The 23,490-nt window shown below is 48.2% G+C and overlaps 1 protein-coding gene across 1 annotated transcript; it reads left to right on the top strand.

Moving 5' to 3' along the window:
* The first annotated feature begins 1,811 nt into the window (after window positions 1-1,811).
* Window positions 1,812-23,332, top strand: cog1 (component of oligomeric golgi complex 1). Its single transcript, XM_085351249.1, has 15 exons — window positions 1,812-2,184; window positions 3,184-3,431; window positions 3,537-3,718; window positions 3,826-4,002; window positions 4,323-4,479; window positions 6,250-6,460; window positions 6,590-6,947; window positions 7,393-7,841; window positions 8,186-8,332; window positions 8,421-8,579; window positions 11,063-11,187; window positions 15,282-15,390; window positions 18,989-19,098; window positions 20,884-20,968; window positions 21,945-23,332. Exons 1-15 carry the CDS (start codon window positions 1,882-1,884, stop codon window positions 22,080-22,082), a joined length of 2,958 nt encoding a protein of 985 aa, XP_085207375.1. The 5' UTR covers window positions 1,812-1,881; the 3' UTR covers window positions 22,083-23,332.
* Window positions 23,333-23,490: the final 158 nt, after the last annotated feature.

The following is a 23,490-nucleotide window of genomic DNA, read 5'->3' as shown; positions in this document are numbered from 1 at the left end:
AGCACGGTCTTTATGTTGCTTTATTGAACACTCTTCATCTTACAACTAGCCACTTAACGGGGCTTCCTTCGGACAACAACATCCGGTTCAAAGGTCATCACCTTAAGACATAGCCATATCAGTACATATCTTCAACCATCTTTAAAAATGGTAGAGGGATGGTTTGGGCTGCGTGTCAGGCAGTGCTGGTGGGAATCTTGTGAAGGGAAAAAGATGCCATCTAAAAGCATGCAGTGGGAACTATGGAAGAAATTACAAGAAAGCTTGATTAGGAGAGTTCAGGCTGCACTGAACTCTGGTGATATCACCAACTTTCAAGCTTGTTAGAACTGTAAAAACTCAGCTTTCATACTGTATGTCTCTGTGTCAGAGATGTCAATAAATCACTGCACCTATTTCCATGTTTCCTGTCAAAACATAAAGAAAAGAAGACTTTTGCTCTGTACTCTGCTTTATTTGAAATGAATGGAAGAACAAAACAAAATGCTTCCAGTGGAAGGATGGCTTTGACACTGGGAAAGTATTTATGGTCTGTATCGGGCTTGCCTGTCCATATGGAGCAAAAACAGCTCTGCATCATACACTCAGGCTCCTGACATCTTTCTGCATTAGGAAACCTAATCACAGTTTATAGACAAGTCAGTGTCATTTTAGTGACAGTACCAGGTTGTTTCACAGCAGAAGTCAGCCATGTTTAGGGAAGGTCTCGTCCCTTCAGACCTCCACATTTTTATTTTCAGTACATCCAAATAAATGCAGTAGGACAGTAGTTTATCACTGAAGTCAATCAAAAGCCAACAGATAGTTGGCCTGCTCGAGGAAACCTTACTTTCTGGGTTACGTTTCATGCTGGTACTGTGGAGATCTGACTGTGGACCTATTTCACATATGCAGCCCTTGGACAGTGTCCAGGTACGTTTAAAAAGAGAGTAACAGTGAGACGAAGCCAAAGAAAGTGAATATAACAACCCACAAATAGTGTTTAGGTCGTTATATCTTTACAGAACTATTTTTTACTGAAGAAGTACCAAAACCCTGCATACATTTATTCCACCGTCGCTGGAAATCTAGTCAGCATGTAGAGGAACCTGTTTGTTTTCTATCAGACTAAATGTGTCTCTGTGTTTATGATACACTGGACGCTTTCTTATGATAAATAATGGATTTCTGTGTCCAACTAAAGAGAGACCCTTCACTGATGACGATGACGTAAACAGACACGTTCACAGCGCTATATACTGCCCCCTCATGGTCATCTTACAAGCAGCGTACACTATGGTTTTATATCTTCACAAATATTTTATATTTTTTATTAAGATTTGTATGTTGTGTTGTTGTTGTTTGAAACTATGGACGTAACGTCTGTCAATAAAGATAGATAGATGGATGGATGGATGGATGGATGGATGGATTGATTGATTGATTGATTGCTGACAGCAGCATCTTCAAACATCACCACACATCATACTGAAGTCATTCATGCAGTTTGTAGGAAACAGGCCGCTGTGTTCATTTCACAGGCGGAGGTCACGTGTTTACCTGTACATAGAGTCGCCATTGTTGTTGTTGTTTATTTGTTTGCTGTTTCTACGACGGCGTGCGCACACTGCTGCACTCGGCCTGTCATGAGTGTGTTTTAAACGTCACACAGTGATATCTGATCATGTGTAAACGGCTGGTTAGTGTGTGTTAAACTCATAATGCGCACACACACATAAGATGAGCGAACTCGGGGATGTTTCGCTTGGTTCACGGGACAGCGACGCCCACGGAAATGACAGCAGCGTGACCAGTTCCGCTGCTGTCGCTTACGTGGAGACAGGAAGTGTCTTCCGTTGGTTTCCGGATCGGAGTCTCGGTTGATGTTGTTGTGTGTCTACCATGGCCCAGGACGCGCTTTCTCTCCGGGTGTCGGAGATCAGCGACCCGGCGCTTCTCTTTGAGTGCTATAACACTGAGGAGATCCGCGGAATCGAGCGCAAAGTCCGCGGGGAGATCGAGCAGAAGAGGGAGGAGCTGAGGCAGATGGTGGGCGAGCGGTACCGGGACCTGATCGACGCCGCCGACACGATCGGGGAGATGAAGCAGTGCTCGGAGAGCGTCGTGCAGTCCATCCAGGACATGCAGCAGTACTGCCACAGGCTGAAGCAGGGCAGAGCCAGCGTGGCCAGCTGCAGAGTGGAGGTGAGCCAAACGCCGTGTGTCGACGCATGCGCCTTAGTAGTACTTTACAACGTCATGAAGATCTACCGTAACCTCACCTACAAACGCGGCAGACTCGCAGCTGCTCAGGAAAGGTGAGGCTGCTGAACCACCTGAACACAGCTTCGTCACAGAGCAGTGTGTGGTTCATTCCAGCCTGTTCAACACCGCTGCTACATGCAGCACACAAGCACCATCAGGCAGAACAGAAGGATGCAGACACACAACAGTGCAGAAGTGACCTGGTGTGTGTGTCCAGTCACTGAGTGTTCAGGAGTGTGATGGCCTGGGGGAAGAAACTATTCTGTAGTCTGGCAGTGAGTGTGTGTCTGTGGGGTGTGTGGTCCTCCACGATGCTGGTGGCTTTGCAGTGTGATAAGTGTCTGTGATGGAGGGAAGAGCGGCTCCAGTGATCTTCCCAGCTGTTCTCACGATCCACTGTACTGCGGTGCAGTTACCATACAGACAGTGAGGCAGCTGCTCAGGAGAAAAGGCTTCAGAGACTTGGAGCTGTTTATTGTCATTGTGCAGTTTCTGGACCACAAAGGTGCTGAAGTAAGAAGAAGAGAAACCAATATACAACGAAAGTGGAAAATAAATAAATAAATAGAATAAAATAAAAAGCAGTGTGTATGTATAGATATGTGAGTGGAACTATATACATGGTGTATGTGTAGGAAACACTGAAACAGACTGGGACCAGAATAAGTGCACAGAACATGGAGAGACTGAGATATTGCACACAGATGATCAGCAGCAGTGTCGGGGTGGATGTGTTGGGGAAGTCCTTACACACTCTTCTGGACTTCATCAGTCAAAGTTCAACACTTGGTTGAAATGACGTCTAAACTGCGTGTTTCCTTCTAAAGCTTCTCCTGAGTTAAGAGAACGAACGCTTTCACATGTGCACAAACTGCTTTTGCAGCAACTGTTTGAAGCTGATGACGTTGTGACGGAGACGCACTGTGTGTCCTGTTGCAGAGCCAGACACCGTGGCAGCTAAAGTTCTACACCATGGCCTCCCAGATCAAGCTGCTTTTGGAGATCCCGGAGCGGATTTGGAGTGCCATGGAGGCATCTCACTACCTCCGAGCCACGCAGCTCTACCTGATGTGCTGCCACCTGCACCATCTGCTGCAGCTGGAGGCCACTGCAGCAGGCCTCTACAGCTCCGTCCTTGTCCGATTTCCCATCCTAATCCGACAGGTTGCCACCACCGAACACTTCAGGTTTGTGTCACAATTCCTGCTTAACGGAAATTTGAAATCGAAACTCCGTGGCTGGAAACTAAAATAGTGCACTTGTAGTAGCTGAGAGTAAGCGTCTTCTTGCAGGGCAGCCATTCTGCTGGACAGCAGGGCTCTGCTGAGGGGCCGTGCAGTGTCGGACCAGGCCATCGCTGAAGCCTTGGTGTCCATCATGCTGCTTGAAGACAGCTCTCCTCGGCAGGCTCTGGCTGACTTCTTGTTGGCCCGGAAATCATCCATACATCAGCTGCTGAACCAACCGCAGCATGGTATGCTCTATAGTTTCCTTCTGTGGTAAAGCGTGACAAATGTTTGATTTGATAAAGAAAAAGCCTTCGAGGCTTCTGTTAGTCCATGAACCTGTGCTTTTCTGCAGGTGCAGGGATCAAGTCCCAGGTGTGCAGCCTCGTGGAGCTGCTGGTCACCACTCTGTTTCAGGCCTATGCCATCTTCTACCTCCCCCCAGAGGGCAGCCCCAGGCCAGGGGATGAAGCTTTGAGCTGTGGCATGCTCTTCTCTGTCCTGGACAACGTCACATCTACGAGTCCTGCAGGTAAACAGCTGAGACAGGACACGTCGGGGTCTTTGTGTTCAGGTTAATAAGAATAAGCTTTGCTTCAGAGCAAGAATTTGCTGGCTTTCATCTCCTGGGTGAGCATGGCCATGTCTCCCCGTGCCTCACAGGAGCAGCTGACTCTAAACTGTCTGTGGATGTGACGCAGATGCTGAATACAACACTGTATGACTGTATTGTGCGTGTAGTCTGAGCTGCTGTGAGTGTGCAGTAAGAGCACCGCGCCTGTCCGCTCTGAAACACTCAGTCTGAGAAACTAACAGCCCCCTTTTTCCAATGTTCCCCATCTGTGTCCTCAGCTAAGGACAGAAGGGTGTTGCAGGAAGATGTGAGTACAGGCAGCTGGTTAAAGTATCTGCCTGCGTCCATCTCAGAGTTTCAACCTGTCCTTCGCACCCTGGCTCAGCCAATCCAGAGGGAGCACCTGCAAGACACTCTTCAACAGTGGATCGATACGTAAGGCCACTGAATGTCTGCTGTTTCCTTTCTTTCAGTTTCAGTGTTGTTTGCATAGAAAAATGTGCTAATAGTAGCATTCCAGCTCTGCCTCTGTGCTGTCAGGAGTGACTTGTGATCACTTTGAGCTGATAGAAGGGAGCGATCACCCCGAGGCGGAGTCCAGCTCACAGAAGTGGCGGCGGGAGTCCTCGGGGTAGCATACGTGATCCAGCACAGCCTTGCAGACTTCCTTAAAGCTGCCTCCCCGAGCAGCAGAGGGAGCCGACGCGCTGCATTTTATCCTCGGCCACTTACACACCGCTGCAGTGGCCTTAAACATGTCCGGAGATGACTGTGGGTCCTCCACCTGGGGACCAGTGAGGGTGGAGCCATGAACACCGTCATGATCGTTGGCTCAAGGACAAAGTTTTAGGTTTAGACACGAGGAGCAGGAGGGTCAGTGTTTAACGTGGTTCATTACAGGATCATTATCTGCTGATCTTCATTTTAGTTTCAGTTTGTGAGACGATGAGTGGAAGACCAGATGAAGTTTACTGGTTTGGAGTCGTCGACGTGAAAACTGGATCTATCTGTGACCGTGTGATGACTGGCGTCCAGGCAGGTGGTGCTCAGCAGCCGTGTAGGAGAGAACTGCTGACTTACATTCGATCCACTGCAGATGTGTGCACCTCGACTGCTGTGGGACACAATGAAGACCAGTGTCTGTGGTCCAATCATGTCTTACACTGCAGGACAACAAACATGAAGCTGGAAGTGCATGAAGCTCCGACCAGAGACGGAACAAACAACACAAAGATGAGGGAGCGTCTCATCCCACCACCTGTCACATGTGCTCACCACTCGCACATCTATTTATTCACTACTCCTTATTGTTATCGTTATTATTCTCATGTCATGGTCCAGTGTAATTAAATTACTTTTCCACTGAAAAAGTAGAGTAACTGATTACTGTTCATTTTTAGGTATTTTAATTACAGTTACTTACAATGTGCTTGCGTTACATTGTAAAATAATTAAACTGGCTGAACATCGTTATTTAATTTCAATCATTTATCTTCTAAAGGTAGAAGTAAACTCTGCTCTGTAACATGGCTGAGGTGCAGCTGCGCATCATTCCACACCAGTTTGCTGCACGGTCGTTTTCTACAGCGGAAGCTGTCGGACTGAAGCGAGTGGCTGTTTCATGACGTGGACATGTTCCCGCCTCTTCACTTTTCTGAAACAAGCAGACAAGAACATTACAGTGATATGTAAAAACTATGGGCTGCTGTTAACAGCAGCAGTAACCTGCTGAAGCGCCTGACACAGAGCATAGACGAAGACTTCTGAGCGATCCTTCATCATCCATGGATAACACTGCTGAGCAGGACCTGGTTTTACTTCAGCAGCACCGACGGTGCTTAAATATGCCTGCAGACGACACTGGAAGAGATGCCGCTGCTGCAGAGTCTCCGTCTTTAAAATAATTTATTATTTAAAGAGTTTAATTTCTATTGTTTGCCACTCAAGGTTTTATTGGGATTTTAAGAAGTATTTAGTTAAATTACTTATTGAGTAATTAAGTTACTTTTCAGACACAGTAATTAGATAAGTATTTTAAATACACTGTTGATTAAGTAATTGGTAATTAATTACTTAAAGTAACTTACCCACACTGGTTATTTCTGGCCTGTTTGCAAAGCTCACCTTGATGTTATCGAGTGCAGGGCGTGTGTTTCATGAAGGCTACATGATCATTTCCAGTCTCTCCAAATGTGTTGTTTCCAGCTGTAAGGAGGACATCTGCCATGGTGTTGGAAGCCTTTTGGTCTACGTCAAGAGCCTGAAGGGGCTGGCAGCCATCAGAGACGCTGTTTGGGACCTTCTGTCAGCAGACTCCATCAGTCAGCACTGGAGCACCGTCTGTCAGCGTCTGCTGGAGCACCCCCTCACCGTCTGGGAGGACATCTTGCAGCAGCTTTTCCTCCAGCGGCTGCAGGTTGCTGTTCTTCTATCTTTAGCTTTATAGGTTCATTTTCAGGGCCCACTTAGTCTGTATACTTGCTAATGACGGGGGATAAACATGCAGTTATTGTAACACTTTTATTGTTTCTTTCGACTCTTCAAGGTCATCACTAAAGAGGAAACTGAAGCCATCTCAGTGCTGTCTATCCAGCTCCTTACATCCGCCGTCAGGGATCTGCAGACCCAGAGCGTCCATTCGTCTTCAGGTGCCCACAGCAGCCATGGGGCCCAGTATGAGGTAGATGTCTCCTCCTTCTTGTGGTTGGAGTCTCCAGGGGACCTGCTGAACGACGCAGGCTGGTTCAGTGTGAGCCAGCGGGGCCAGCAGCAGCACAGGAGTGGCCTGGCCATGAAGACGCAGGCACTCACACCTTGTGTTCAGAACTTCTGCTCTTCCATTGATGCAAAGCTGAAAGCCAGACTGGATGATCTCCAGCACTACCTCCCCTCCCAGGACGTGGGTAGGTCCACTGGGAGTGTTGTGGGGGTTTCCTTGTGTTTCAGCTGACAGATTGATGGTGTATTTATCCTGATTTAATGTGATATTGAGAAAGACCAGTGAAAAGCTCAGGCTTTTATCTTTGTTGAAGTTTTGGAACCAACTCTAGATTCTTTCATTTCTCGTGGAATAACAGGAAGTGACATCACCTGACCATGAAACTGGGTGATGTCAGCTATCCGATCCCTTTTGAATGTCTGAAACTGTACTTGGCAGGACTGATGGAGCACATCTGTCTGCACTTCAGTCACGTCTTTGATCTGATGCAGTGCTGAAAACCACAGAAGCGTTTGGAGCTAAATCTGAGGGTTTCATACTCTTTGGATTGTATAAACATACGAATGGCCACTATTGGACCACTGAAATATTGAAAGTACTGACAGTTGTTAATGTGTCGTGCTTTGCAGGCTCTGACTCTACTTTGGCCACTGTCCCTTCCTCTGCTGATCAGCCATCGTCATCCTCATTTAACCGCTTCATCGACTCCGCAGCAGTGGAGGCGGCGCTGCGTGACGGCTGTTTGGCCTGTGTTCACCACATTCTGTCCTTCATCCGATCACAGCTGGCTGCGGCCTCGCCAGACTCCAGGCCCACCTGCCTCAGTTCAGTTCTATTCATGGCCAGGCTGAGCCAGTCTATGGGCAAACTGTGCCCCAACCTGAAGCATTGCATCCTGGGAAAGCAGTGTGGTTTTGACAGCACAGCCAAAGGGACCCCCAGGCAAGGCAAGAAGCTGGGCAAAGCCACGGCCGCTGCAGAGGTCAGGCCTTCCCAGGACAAGTGGGAGGAGCTGAAGGAGGAGCTTCTTGGCTGCAGTATGGAGGCCTACCGCATCTGGAGCGCCGCTCTTTCTAAAGTCAGACACAGTCACAAGTGTACATGTAAACTTGACATGTGGTTAGTGTCGGTTTATGGGGAGGTTTGTAGAAATCTGATAGAGCAGTAGAATCACATCACGTCACATAGCGTCCAGCTGTGGTTAAACTGGTTTATAAAGGTTGAGTGAAAGTGTATTATCTGACTGAACTGTTGAGCAGACGGGTGGAGGGACACTGACTAAACCAGTGATCATGCTGCTGTTGGCTGTGAAACCTGTCTGTTTGCTAATGTTTTAGTTTCAACAGACGTATGTGGGAGGGTCAAAGGTCTACAGCTATGACTCTGGTGTTGTCTGAAGACCTGCTCGGCTCTGTGTTGCAGGGGCTGTTGGAGAAGTTTGGCATGGTGCTTCATGCTGAGTCTGCAGGCACCATCTTAGCTACAGCAACTAACTGGGAGGATCTGGAAATCCAGGAGGAGGCCGAGTCTGGAAGCAGCGTTACATCCAAGATCCGTCTTCCAGTACAGGTCAGGAGGACATCTGATACAAACTGGAAGGACCCAGAATCCATCCTGAGGTCTGATGGCAACCTTTTGTTTCTGGTGTCTTCTGTAGCCAACGTGGTTTGTGCAGTCCCTGCTGTTCCAGCTGTGTGTGGAAATAAACAGGGTGGGAGGCCACGCCCTTCCTCGCTCCACCCTCCAGGAGTTTCTGCAGACCTGTTTGACTGAAGTCCTGCACCATTACCACAGCCTGACACAGACCAGCAGCACGGTAACTGGGACCTGTCTGGTAGATAGTTGGATTATTCCTCGACCTGATGATTTCCTGTGTTCTGAGAAAAGTCTGAGAATAATCTTCATGATGATCACAGACGAGCAGAGCGTCACGGCTCTGTAGGAGGAAAAGAAGGGAATCATGCTAGCAGGACCTGGTGTATGGCTACAGCCAGCCAGAAATATTCAATGAGAGACTAATGAAGAGCTAAGTACACACATACTTACGTAGAAGTACAGATACTAGTGTTCAGAAATACTCCAGTAAAAACTGAAGCACTGATTCTACTTCTTTACTCGATTAAAGGTGAAAAGTACAGGTTGTGAAATGTGCTCACAGTAAGAAAGTAAAAGGTTTGTATTGTTGTACAAAGCTGACGGAGCTGTGCTGCATCAGTTCAGTAACAGTGTAAGAAAGTAGATTGGAAACAAGCTTTTAGTCAACAGTTAAATTGTAATAAATGTACTCAGCTTGGTTAGGTAGAGTCTGAGTGGGAAAGGACAAACGCTGAGAGGGTGACTTTCCCCCACATCGGTGGGATCAGCACATGAACCCTGAGATTCGCTGTAAGGACTCAGCGTGGGGAGAGCTCACACAGGTCTCTGCTGTGGGCTCTATTTTCTTAGTGGTCAGGCTGTGATCAGCTGATCTGAGGTTTACGGCTCTTTGTAGATTTACAGAAGCAGCTGTTTCATCAGCTGTACGGACGTGTGCTGCTCATGCTGCCTTTATACTGGCTGGTGTCAAGTTGGAGTGAATCCAGTGAGTGGATCTCAGCATCATGAGCTTAACTCTGACCGTGATCATCAGTCACACACTGTTCTTTACTTTAAATCATCACAGCAAACTAACCTGTTTATCCTGCTTTGAACTGCACCTTCCTTCATGCAGTACCACAGTCAGCCTACCTTACCATGGACATGAATGAACCTACTATCACGTGTACAGAATGATGTCTGATTAACAACGAGAGGAGTTTCATGGCTCTGCTCGTGGTCAGGGCGTCAGTGCAAACTACCATTATAATGTCTTTAATGTTGTTAATACAAAAAAGGAAGTAGGAAGTGTTACGACACAAAGAAACTAGTGCTGTCAGCGTTACCGGGTTAACGCGTCATAACTGGCAAATCCCTGTTAACGAGTTAACACAGATTAGTCCGGGTTACTTGGTGTCAACGCCACATTAACGCGTTAATGCGCTAAAAGAAACCTTATTTGAACCGAAGAGATCAGAGGTCCAATGTGATATTAGAATCACACCCTATAGGCCTGTTCACCACTCAGGCATAACTCATGACCACTGACAGGTGAAGTGAATGTCACTGACCATCTCTTCATCATGGCGTCTTTTACTGGGTGTGACATGTTAGGGAGCAAGTCGACGTTTGGGCCTCGAAGTTGGTGTTTTAGCAGGAAAATGGGCAGACATAGAGTCCAGGTAGTGATGCTAGATAACTGAGTCAGAGCATCCTGTGGGGGCTCCAGTCTGCAGTGGTCAGAACAATGGTGGACAGGCTAACTGGAGAGCGTGGTCTGATCAAATAGACAAGCTCTGTAGGTCACATTGGCAAAGGTGTAATGCTTGCTCTGATAGGAACTGTGTTTTTAATGGGGCTGCAGATCTGTCAGGGTGCCCATGCTGGACCACGGTGCAGTGGAGGAAGATCGCCTGGTCTGATCAGTCGTGTTCTCTCTTACATGACGTGGCTGCTCGGGTGTTTGCGTGGCAAGCTTGCAGATGCAGTATAATCCTTTAGGTCAGTGGTTCCCAAACTTCTTTTGCTTCTTTTGTTTTTACAGCAAAAATCTAGTCTTTGGCTTAGAATGAAGTTGGTTTGGAAACATATTCAGCGATGCTTCATCTCCTGCTTTGTGTTTGTGTGGGAGCCCGTGCTAGCAGTGTCCAAGCGTTGTTGTTGTTTTGTTTTTTTTCCCGTTTCATACCGCACCCCCCGCAATGGCTCTGCGCCCCCATAGGGAGCGGGCCCCACACTTTGGGAAGGTCTGCTTTCGGTAATATCCTGCTGGGTCCTGCATGTGGATGCGTGCCACCTACCAGTTGTTACAGACCATGTTTCAGGGTGTATGCCATGATTGCTGTGGCCTCTTTCAGCAGGAACATGCAACATCAGACAGAGCAGGAATGGTTCAGGAATGGTTTGAGGAAAACAATATAGCTTTGAGGGGTTGACTGGACCTCCATATTCCTTAGATCTCAGTCCAGTCTATGTGAGCGAGAATCTCTTGGTTCCAAAGCACACCTTCAGGGCTCTACTGGAGCACAATGCAGCAACAAAAGGGAACTACACAATATTAGGCAGGTGGTCATAAGGTTATGACTGATTAGTGTATTTTGTCAATGCAACTGTCAAAACGATGGCAGTGAGAAACTGATCTGATGGCAAAGGAGCACAGAAACATAAGGGCGTGGTTAGCACTTTAAATGTATTTTCTATGGTTGTGCCTCCCTTCTCCTTCAGGATGCTGTATTCCCCATGACGCAGAACAGAGCCCTGCAGTTCCTGTTTGACCTCCGTTACCTGAGCGCTACTCTGGGGAGCAGACTGGAAGAACTGAAGAACTCCCGACCACAGCAAGACCCAAGGTATCAATTCACATCCAAAATATGTGTCATGGGCTGTTTGTGCACAGTCTGCAAACACCCGAGGAAGCTTGGAAACTGTAATCCTGTAATACTGTAGTGCAGCACGAGCCAGAGGTGTTCACGGGTTCATATGGTTGTGTCCAGAATCAGGGACTGAATCCTGCGACGTGAGTGGCTGTTCAATTGGTAGGTCTCGCCCAGGGGTGTCAAACTCAATCGCACAGGGGGCCAAAACTGAAGGCACACTTTAGGTCGCAGGCCAAACAAGATAAAGATTTATTGAACACTAAAACAATGTTTTTTAAACATAAATATGAATAAAAACAGACAGGAATATGATTCCAGATTAAATAAACTTAAAAAAAGAAACTTTAAATATTTTGCTCTTCATAAAAATATATCCTGTCAAAATGATGCAAGTTAAAAATATGAACATGCTGCCAAACCCCCAGAAAAAGTAAATGAGAGCAAACACAAGGTTGGAGCCGCATGTAGACGAGCTGGGCGCTGCTGCAGGAGTGGAGCTAATAAACTGTGCGGGCCATTCAGTGTCTTTCCCTGAGTGCATCGTTACACTGCAGCTGCATCTGAATCTGCACAGGTGCAGCTCAGCAAAGTGCGCTGACTTGGTTCAACGTTACTGCAACAGGGAAAGTGAGGCAGGCTGCACTGGTGCATTAGTGACAGCTTCACTTGAAACGCCTTCACTGCATCACACATGTCCATGAACTGACAGGTTTCCTTGCTGAGCTCAAAAACTCTGTTGAACTTTTATCCCAACTCAGCCAGCGGAGCTCTGCATGAAGGAATGTGGGCAAACTCTGAATCTATTTCCCACATAAAAGACTGAAACTGACGGTGATTTAAACTTTTAGCTCAGATAAAATGTACGGTCTGCGTCACGGTGACCATTACATGCTCCATTTTTAGGACTTCACCACACAGCCTTTCCTGGTGTGTGATGCAGTGATGTGCTGTTAACTCACCGGTACATTTCTCCTGCATCTTTACTCGCATCCTGCTGACTACTCCACTTTTTTTGGACACAACCCCCTGACTTTGGACACAGCCCCCTAACTTTGGACACATCCCCCACACACCCCTGACGTTAGACACAGCCCCCTGACTTTAGACACAGCCCCCTGACTTTGGACACAGCTCCCTGACTTTGGACACAGCCCCCTGACTTTGGACAAAGCCCCCACACCCCCTGACGTTGGACACAGCCCCCTGACGTTGGACACAGCCCCCTGACGTTGGACACAGCCCCCACAGCCCCCTGACGTTAGACACAGCCCCCTGACGTTGGACACAGCCCCCTGACGTTGGACACAGCCCCCACACCCCCCTAACGTTAGACACAGCCCCCTGACTTTAGAAAAAGCCCCCTGACGTTGGACACAGCCCCCACACCCCCCTGACATTAGACACAGCCCCCTGACGTTGGACACAGCCCCCACACCCCCCTGACGTTAGACACAGCCCCCTGACGTTAGACACACCCCCCTGACGTTAGACACAGCCCCCTGACATTGGACACAGCCCCCACACCTCCCTGACGTTAGACACACCCCCTGACGTTGGACACAGCCCCCACAGCCCCCTGACGTTGGACACACCTCCCTGACGTTGGACACAGCCCCCTGACGTTGGACACACCTCCCTGACGTTAGACACACCTCCCTGACGTTAGACACACACCCCTGACGTTGGACACAGCCCCTGACATTGGACACAGCCCCCACACCTCCCTGACGTTAGACACACACCCCTGACGTTGGACACACACCCCTGACGTTGGACACAGCCCCCACACCTCCCTGACGTTAGACACACACCCCTGACGTTAGACACACACCCCTGACGTTGGACACAGCCCCTGACATTGGACACAGCCCCCACACCTCCCTGACGTTAGACACACCTCCCTGACGTTGGACACAGCCCCCTGACGTTGGACACAGCCCCCTGACGTTAGACACAGCTCCCTGACGTTGGACACAGCCCCCTGACGTTAGACACACCTCCCTGACGTTAGACACACACCCCTGATGTTGGACACAGCCCCTGACGTTGGACACAGCCCCCACACCCCCCTGACGTTAGACACACCTCCCTGACGTTAGACACACACCCCTGACGTTGGACACAGCCCCTGATGTTGGACACAGCCCCCACACCCCCCTGACGTTCAACACAGCCCCCTGACGTTGGACACAGCCCCCTGACGTTGGACACACCCCCCTGACGTTAGACACAGCCCCCACACCTCCCTGACGTTAGACACACCTCCCTGACGTTAGACACACACCCCTGACGTTGGACATACCCCCACACCCTCTGACGTTGGACACACCCCCCTGACGTTGGACACACCCCCCTGACGTTGGACACACCCCCCTGACGTTAGACACAGCCCCCTGACATTGGACACAGCCCCCACACCTCCCTGACGTTAGACACACACCCCTGACGTTGGACACAGCCCCTGACGTTGGACACAGCCCCCACACCCCCCTGACGTTCGACACACACCCCTGACGTTGGACACAGCCCCCTGACGTTGGACACAGCCCCTGACGTTGGACACAGCCCCTGACATTGGACACAGCCCCCACACCCCCCTGACGTTCGACACACCTCCCTGACGTTAGACACACACCCCTGACGTTAGACACAGCCCCTGACATTGGACACAGCCCCCACACCTCCCTGACGTTAGACACACCTCCCTGACGTTGGACACAGCCCCCTGACGTTGGACACAGCTCCCTGACGTTAGACACACCTCCCTGACGTTAGACACACACCCCTGACGTTGGACACAGCCCCTGACGTTGGACACAGCCCCTGACATTGGACACAGCCCCCACACCTCCCTGACGTTAGACACACCTCCCTGACGTTGGACACAGCCCCCTGACGTTGGACACAGCTCCCTGACGTTAGACACACCTCCCTGACGTTAGACACACACCCCTGACGTTGGACACAGCCCCTGACGTTGGACACAGCCCCTGACATTGGACACAGCCCCCACACCTCCCTGACGTTAGACACACACCCCTGACGTTGGACACACACCCCTGACGTTGGACACAGCCCCTGACATTGGACACAGCCCCCACACCTCCCTGACGTTAGACACACACCCCTGACGTTAGACACACACCCCTGACGTTGGACACAGACCCTGACATTGGACACAGCCCCCACACCTCCCTGACCTTAGACACACCTCCCTGACGTTGGACACAGACCCCTGACGTTGGACACAGCCCCCTGACGTTGGACACAGCCCCCTGACGTTGGACACAGCTCCCTGACGTTAGACACACCTCCCTGACGTTAGACACACACCCCTGACGTTGGACACAGCCCCCACACCCCCCTGACGTTCAACACAGCCCCCTGACGTTGGACACAGCCCCCTGACTTTGGACACAGCCCCCTGACGTTGGACACAGTCCCCTGACTTTGGACAAAGCCCCCACACCCCCTGACTTTAGACACAGCCCCCTGACGTTGGACAGCCCCCTGATGTTGGACACAGTCCCCTGACTTTGGACAAAGCCCCCACACCCCCTGACGTTGGACACAGCCCCTGACGTTGGACACAACCCCCACACCCCCCTGACTTTAGACACAGCCCCCTGACGTTGGACACAGCCCCCTGACGTTGGACACAGCCCCCTGACGTTGGACACACATCCCTGACCTTGGACACAGCCCCCTGACTTTAGACACAGCCCCCTGACGTTGGACACAACCCCCTGACTTTAGACACAGCCCCCTGACTTTGGACACACCTCCCTGACCTTGGACACAGCCCCCTGACTTTAGACACAACCCCCTGACTTTAGACACAGCCCCCTGACGTTGGACACAACCCCCTGACTTTAGACACAGCCCCCTGACTTTGGACACACCTCCCTGACCTTGGACACAGCCCCCTGACTTTAGACACAACCCCCTGACTTTAGACACAGCCCCCTGACTGCCTTCGGTGGTCAGTAAGATTAGAAGGAGTCCATTTGCATTTATCGACAGTGGAGTGTTAAATAACTGCAAACGTTGTGCTGTATGTCTTACAGATTCCATGAAACCTGTGATTGGCTGGAGAGCTTCATTGACCCCTTTGACCTGGACGTGTTTACACCTCACCTGAACGCCAGCCTCAACCGACTGTCTCAAAGGACCTTGGTACTTCCAGCTATGCTTAAATGAGTCAAAGATAAACAATGCTATTTTTGTAACAGGCAGTTCATTTGGACAACACATTTATATCGGACACATACATTAAGAGACACACATTCTCATTTAATGGTCAAAGGAGCTTGGAAAGAAAAGCGTCTGGACTTCTTTAAGTTGCTTGAAGACGTTTCACCTCTCAGCCGAGAAGCTTCTTCAGTTCTAAGGTCAAATGGTGGAGAGTCCCAGATATAAACCTAGTGGGAGTTTCCCCCCACAGAGGGACAAAAGGACCCCTGATGATCCTCTAATCGCCTGAGCCAAGGTGGGAAACTGGGTGTGGGTCCCAATCAGCCAGAGTTTCGGGTGAGTTCATTGTGAAACCTGGCCCCACCTTATCATGCGAATTCCTGAGGTCAGATGGCCCAGGATGTGAGTGGGCGTTAAGGCGTCTGGGAAGGGATCTCAAAACTGGATTATAGATGGCAGAGAGTTGGTGTCGTAAACCCCGCCTCTGTTCAAAGATGGTCGCTCACAGTGGACATAGATGCTTCTTTCACTCCTCTTTCAAACCATCTGTCCTCTCTGTCCAAAATGTGAACATTGGCATCCTCAAAGAGTGACCTTTGACCTTTAGATGCAGATGAACTGCTGAGTCTTGTCCTGTGGAGGTGGCTCTTCTGTGTTGTGCCATGCGCTTGTGAAGTGGCTGTTTGGTCTCTCCAATGTAGAGGTCTGGGCATTCCTCGCTGCACTGTACAGCATACACCACATTGTTAAGTCTGTGTTTTGGCGTTTTGTCTTTCGGGTGAACCAGTTTCTGTCTGAGCGTGTTGCTGGGTCTGAAATACACTGGGATGTCATGCTTGGAGAAAACTCTCCTGCGTTTCTCTGATACACCGGCTACATAGGGGATGACAATGTTGTTGCGTCTGGACTTCTTATCAACTTAAAGAAGTCCAGACGCTTTTCTTTGCAAGCTCCTTTGACTACGATGACCTGGATGACTGAGAACCTTCACAGACATACTCATTTAATGGTTTTTCTACTATTTCCATTGTAGGTTCTCACTGAAGCCATCAAAACTCTGAATAAACACAACATAAAATTATGTATTAAACAAAAAAGTGTGAAATAACTCAGATTCTTCCAAACAGCCCCTTTGCTTTGATTCCTGCTTTGCTCTCTCGGCGTCTCCATGAGCTTCATGAGGTCGTCTCCTGAAATGGTTTCCAACAGTCTTGAAGGAGTTCAGAGATGCTGAGCACTTGTTGGTCCTTTGCCTTCCCTTTGCGCTGCATCTCATCCCAAACCATCTCCACTGGGTTTAGGTCAGGTGACTGTGGAGGCAGCAGGATTCCTGAGAGTAATGAGATGAATGTATCCTTAGCAGCAGAGGTGACTCCTGGTCTTCTTTTCCTGGGCTGGTGCTCATAGAGCAGGGCGATATGCCCAAAAATATTTATCACGATATGCATTTGAAAATTTGCAATAACGATATAACTGACGATATAATTGACACTAGACAAAATACTTTACAACTCCACAACTTTATTAGTGCAAAAAAACCCATCAATGTATTTTCACTTAAACAAGCAGCTGTTTTTTATGTGCATTAAAGTTATATAAAAATGTAACAGTGCAAATTCCTCACTGACAGTTTAACCAAAAGGCATTTCCAGTGGAAACTGGCCGACATATCCTCAGCATAACCATGTATAACATCCACAGAACTTAAAAAGAGGTTATACACACACAATACGGTAACATTATGTTGAAGCACAGTACGTATCACTCCGCGAGGCTCCGCCTACGATAGCCGTAACGCTCCGACAATCCATCGAGCGGTGCGGCTTCGTAGCTCAGCAAAGTCGCACTGAAACATCTGACATATTTTCGAGCGCCGTGCACATAAAATCGTTTCGAGGTCAGTAAACACAACCAGAGTTCATACATAAGGCACACGGGATTATAAGGGGCTCTGTCGACTTTCAGAAAAATCAAAGGATGATTTTAAGTGCGCCGTATTTTCCAAACAACACGGTAATAACGACGGCCCGCTAGCATGCGCTACCAAAAATAGTGCTTTGTTGTGTATCTGACGGACGAAAGCTAAACCAGTTCCACACCAGTGAAGCTGCAGCATTTTTACAAACCAGTTCTGGTTCATCTGTTTCATTCAACGATCCACTTTCGCTCTTCTCATTCTGCGTCGCCGCCATGTGCGCATGTAAACAAAGGCACTGCGCGTTTTACCCATATTCTATCGCGATATTTCATTTTCCTATCGTTGCCCAACATTACACCGGTATTACCGTGAACAGTATGATATAGCCCAGCCCTAGGTCGTCATGTGAGACAGTTTCATCATCAACTATCAGTACTTGATAGTTTTTGTGACTGCACTTGGAGACACTTTCAAAGTTTTAGCAATGTTCTGGACTGACTGACCTTCAGTTCATAAAGTAATGATGGACTGTTGTTTCTCTTTACTGAGATGATTGCTTCTTTCCATAATATGAATTCTGACAGTTGTCTTCAAAGGCTGATTCGGTTCATCTGGACGTTTTCAGTGGGAGAAACGTTTCGTCATCATCCAGGTGACTTCTTCAGTTCAGCTGACTGCAGGTTGACTGCAGCTGACCTGCCAGCCCATTGTTCCTTCACTGGGCTGCTTTAGTCATTATATGTCCTGTTTATAAGACTGGAAACCTGCAGTCAGCTGAGACTGAAGAAGTCACCTGGATGATGACGAAACGTTTCTCCCACTGAAAACATCCAGATGAACTGAATCAGCCTTTGGAGATTTACTTACCTGGATTGTTGAGCATCAAGAGGTTTAACAGTTGTCAAACAGAGCTGTCAGCTGTGCACCAACCTGACGTCTGAACAACACAACTGATGGTCCCAACCCTATCAAGAAGGCAACAAATTCCCCCAATGAACCCTGACAGGCTCACCTGTGAGGTGAAACAATGTCACGTGACTACATCATGAAGCTCAGTGAGAGCAGGCCGAGGGTTTGCAGAGCTGTCAACAAAGCAAAGGATGGCTACTCTAAAATATAAATTATTATATAAAAAATTTTTTCTTTGTTACATGCGTCCATATATGCTGCTTCATATATTTGATGTCTTCAGTTTGTATCTACAATGTAGAAAGAAGTAAAAATAAAGACAAACCATTAAATGAGAAGGTGTGTCCACACTTTCACTGGTAGCGTATACAAAGACAACACTTAGTCTGAGTCACTGCAAGTACACAAGTGCATGGAAGACTGTGCAAAGGAACCGAGTGACATGAACACATCCATCGTCACATCCAAACAGAAAAGCTTCACGCAAGTCGAGTTGCTCGAGATTCACAGAATTTACAGAAAATGTTACATTTTTGTGATTTATATCATTGTCAGGATGATAAATGTCTTATATCAGGATATGAGAGTGTCACGATATCTCCTGATGTACTTCTGAAGATTATTGTCTAAAGTCAGTGAACATGTCTTCTGTGTTGTGTTTGCTGTCTGAATGGATCCTATGAGCCACTCATCTAATGCTGTCCTAATTATTTCCTTGTCAGTTTATAAGGAGTCTTTTTGTTTTTCCTCCAGGTCCTGCTGGGGCTCCTGACAGGCTCAGAGAAGCAGTTTGCTTTGCGAAGCAGCAGTTTGAACTCCCAGGATCCTTACAACATACTGCCGCTAGCCAGCAGCCAGATCAGGTCAGAATTTAGTTACTAATAGTTACTAAATGAAAAAGAAAGTAATGGGTAAGTAAAATCTGATGGTATAGTTTCACTTTCATCTCTTTAATGATCAATAAGATGGGATCGTCACGTGACATAGGCGTGAGAATAAACATGGCGGAAGGCTCTGTAAGCTGTGTCAAGCAGAGGCCAGGGCAGCCTGATCCTCAGCTATCGAAGCTATCTGGTGAGGAAAGAGCCTGAGCCAGTGCGTGAGGTTGAGCGATACCAGTTAGACTTCCTTGTGCTCACCCTAATGCACAGCTTGGGCTCTGCAACCAGTCTCCTGCAGAGGAGCTGGAATCTGTTCCAGTTTGAATTGCCAGGAGGGTATTCCTGTACCCGCCGGTTTGCTGCCTGTACATTTGGGTTTTTACCTGTGGACAGGAAGGCTGCTTCCCTGCCTCCAGGTTGGGGAGTGGGTCTTAACCGTTGTTTGTGTTTGTGCGGTTAATAATTCAGTTCAGAACACTTAGCCTTCTTGAATGCACTGGATGGAGTGCTGGAGGGTACTACGTCTGGCGTCTCCATCGTCCCACTACAAGACCTCAGTGCACATGTGGGCAATGACAGTCAGGGGTGTGACTGGGAGGAGTGGCCGGCATGATCTGAAGCCAAGTGGTCATCAATTATTCCACACTGAACACCATGTTCAAGAATAAAGATGTCCGTCAGCGCATGTGGCACCAACGCACCCTAGGCTACAGTTCAGTGATCAGTTTTGTAGTTGTGTCATCATGTCTGTGGCTGTGAACATATGTTCTGGTGAAGAAAGGAGTTGATCCGTCAGCTTCTCACCAGCTGGTGGTGGACAGGCCTGGCACACCTGAAAGTATAGTGAGGATGCACTGGGAGCACCTGGCAGAGGCCCTGGTCCACAAAACCTTCAACTCCTGTGTACTTTGGCAGCTTTCCGAGGGAGGCTGGGGACACTGAATCTGAGTGGACTATGTTCTGATGAAGCTGCTGGACGGTGCTGAGGCTACAACATCATCGGTGACTGTTGTGCTGGTAATCCCTGCGAAGGGAGGCAAAAAGAATGATTCCTATCAGGCTTGGTTAGCCTAGAGTTGGGTGGCAGCTGAGGGGTGCTAACAGGCCGAGCAGAACACAGCCTGAGTAGTAACTGAAGCAAAGACTCACTGGTAGGAGTTCAGTGAGTCCTTGGAAACAAAAATCAGTCTGCCTCAGAGTGATTCTGGGAAAGCTTCAGCTGACTCAGGGAAGCAGTGTTGACTCATACATGTAGTGAGTGTGGCCTTCGCTGCTGAATTTACCTGAGGGTATAGTTGGGGGATGGAAGGAATATTTTGAGGACCTCCTTAATCTCATGGTATCTGGCCAGGAGCAGGTCAGTCTCTGTACAGCCGTTGGGAGTGTTTGGTGCAGTATGTGACTGATACTGTTGATAACCGTTATGGACAGAAGTTAGGTGTGGTGCAGGGGAGGCCTCAGAAGCTTATCTCTAATGTCTGTGGGTCTGTTGGCTTGGCAGGTGGTGCTGACATTCAGATAGTGGGCTGCAGAGAGCCAGCAACACCACCAGGATGATGAACACAGAGAGGAAAAGAAACAGATGTTGACAAAAGCAGCTTTTCAACTGGTCTGCTGGTTTTACACAATTATGACTTCAGCGGTTCAACTGTTAGTTTAGATTTCCTTGTTTTCCCCAATAGCAGAAAAATGTGGTGCTGGTGACCAACGTACCACTGCACTGTTCAACTGGCCAAACTGGAAATACTCTGTTTGTGTGTCTGACAGGTTCGGGCTGCTGCCTCTCAGCGTGTCAAATGTGCAGAAATCCAAGGCAGCTTCCAGAAGCTCTGAAGCTCCTCAGCAGCTGGTGGTGAGTTCAGAGTCTGTCAGAGTTCTTGTTTGGGACATTTCCCCTCTGTGATGTTATTTACTGGCAGCCACACGATGACTTTACGTCTCTGTTTTACTGTGCTTATCTAAATGTCCTGTGTCACGCCCTTTGCCTTCCCAGCATTTCTAAGTTCAAGCAAACCAGTGTCAAACCAGTGTGTTCATCACTGTGTGTTTGGATTCTGCTGGTGAACAGCCACGTTACAACAGAATACTGCCACCAACAACCTAAAGTAAAGTTAAAGTACAAGCGCTACATGTGAAATAACAGCCAGTTTATTAAATAGAGTAAAACATCACCCAAAACATTTTTACCACTGAGCTGTGAAAGAGTGAAAGAGTGATGTCATCACTGCGCCCGCTGTGGACAGCCTGCACACCCAAGTTTGTCAAAGCTGAGAGTGAGATGACTCAGGATTTTCATACTGTAGCTGTAATCATTGAAAGTCTTGGACAAATTAGAATTTCAGTAACTTACTGAAATTCTCACTTACTCATCAGGGGGTCCTTTGTCCCTCTGTGGGGGGAAACTCCCACAGGGCTTAAATCTGGGACTCTCCACCATTTGACCTTAGAACTGAAGAAGCTTTTCTGATGAGAGGTGAAACGTCTTCAAGCAACTCAAAGAAGTCCAGACGCTTTTCTTTGCAAGCTCCTTAGACTACCATGACCTGGATGACTGAGAACCTTCACAGGCATTTCATATGACTGTATTATCTTTAACATTTCCAGTGTTGGAATCATTCATGGCCAGAAATAATTCCAGGTCTGGACTCTCTTCCATTCTCCTCATTCATAAAGTTGCTTCGTGGTAAAACGTTAGGAGCTTTCAGATGGCAGCCCTTCTCTGACTCTGCTGAAGGTCTGAGCAGAGTCGGGCTCCTGTTTCAGAGCAGCTCTTTTGCCAGGTGCTTGTCTTCAGATGTCCCGTGACCTGTTTCTCCTTCCTCCTCCAGGCTCCTCAGTCCTTCACAGCAGGCAGTGATGACAGCTTCCGGCCAGGCAGCCTTTTCAGGCAGCTCGCTGATCAGGATGAAGACACAGCAGCGACTTCTTTATTTAAGCTTAACTGGCTCTCTGGGATGGGCAAATAATTCTCAGCTGGCTGCTTTGTTACAGTGACATGTACAGTAAATACTCCTTTTGTGTGTTGACAAAATGCCTCCTGTGTGATGTGTAAATGTTGTGTAAGCACTGACGTGTGTTGGCTGACTGGTGATCAGAGCAGCGATACTCTGGTTGAATGTGTGCATACACAAGCAGCATCGTTCAGGCACTCTGTGTTCCTGAAAGGAAACTGTGTGTGACAGGGTGGATGCTTCCTCTGTAGTGCTTTTCTACTCTTCACACTTTCTTTATGCTCCTTCTACCAAAGTGCTTTTCACATTCACACACACTCATACTCTGATGGATGCATCGGAGAGCAGCTTAGGCTGTGGCTGGTTGGTGGGGTAGGCTGTCCTTTTCACTCTGGACTGAAACATGTTTAACACACTGTGGTTTGTGACATACAGACTGATGCAGTCAGCTTCTATCACAGGATGTCTCCACAGCTACATTTGTATGAGTATGTGAACATGCTGACACGAAGCATTATCCCTGCAAACACTCCAGCGATCAGCTGACACATTCTGTACTGGGTTCTACATTTTCTCTGGGTGTTAATATGTCAGGTTGTATTTTATGTATGTATTCAGTTCAGATAGAGATGGCTGGTTGCCATGATGGCAGAAAGCAGGTTGACTTTATCATTATTGCCTCAGAGTAATCACCAGTGTGAAACACATTCTGGTGTTTGTGCAGCACTGTGGTGATTAGTGCTGTCACCTCACATCAAACAGGTTGTGGGTTTGAATCTGTGCCTGCATGGACTCTGAACGTGTGTTAATCATGAGTTCTTATTGGTTGTTGGGTAAGTATTGTAATGCTAAATGTGTCTTGTGGTTAAATGTTGCTTGTGTCTCTCACCAAAATAAACTCAGCCAAACCTTCTGACGGTGACGTTGTTGATTGGCGAGTTTCTAGTTTGCAAAGCTGCTGGATGACGTTGGGACCACACTGCAAAAGTAGCACATGAAGCAAAACCCTCAGACAGGTCCGTGTCGCAGGAACAGCGTGGTGCAGATACTTGGTGTCAAAGAAAGTGTCACCAACACCGGCCCCCACCGTTCAGTTAATAGTTTTTCCATCGATCCTTTTCACAGTTATAAGATGGATCTGTGCTGCTCACCTTTGGCTGGATAACAAGGAGGGCGCTGAACACACTGCAGGCTGTGATTCGGTGCATCTGCAGGGTATTCACAGCACCTCACTCATGTTTACAACCTTATTTCAAATACATTAACTCCACATTGTACACTCAGTACCTCGTAATGATGACATGAAAAAAGTTGTTGCATGAAATAAAAAGAACAGTGAGTAGTGTTTGAGTATTCATAGCCTTCACCATGACACGAGCTCAGGTGTGTCGGTCAGGGCTGGTGCCAGGGGAGTGCTAGCTGC

Source organism: Diplotaxodon limnothrissa, linkage group LG4 (assembly GCF_057381915.1).
Source record: "Diplotaxodon limnothrissa isolate DT_005_m linkage group LG4, D_limnothrissa_male_GT1.1, whole genome shotgun sequence".
NCBI lineage: Eukaryota > Metazoa > Chordata > Actinopteri > Cichliformes > Cichlidae > Diplotaxodon > Diplotaxodon limnothrissa.
Note: the sequence above shows the minus strand (reverse complement) of the source record. Positions and strands in the feature narration are given on the sequence as shown.

What these genes read in the sequence shown, in the direction of transcription:
- cog1 (XM_085351249.1), top strand. Translation starts at nt 1,882, where the DNA reads ATGGCCCAGGACGCGCTTTCTCTCCGGGTGTCGGAGATCAGCGACCCG. An exon ending in CGACCACAGCAAGACCCAAG is followed by an intron (nt 11,188 to 15,281) that starts GTATCAATTCAC and finishes TATGTCTTACAG; the next exon opens with ATTCCATGAAACCTGTGATT. An exon ending in AAGCTCCTCAGCAGCTGGTG is followed by an intron (nt 20,969 to 21,944) that starts GTGAGTTCAGAG and finishes TTCCTCCTCCAG; the next exon opens with GCTCCTCAGTCCTTCACAGC.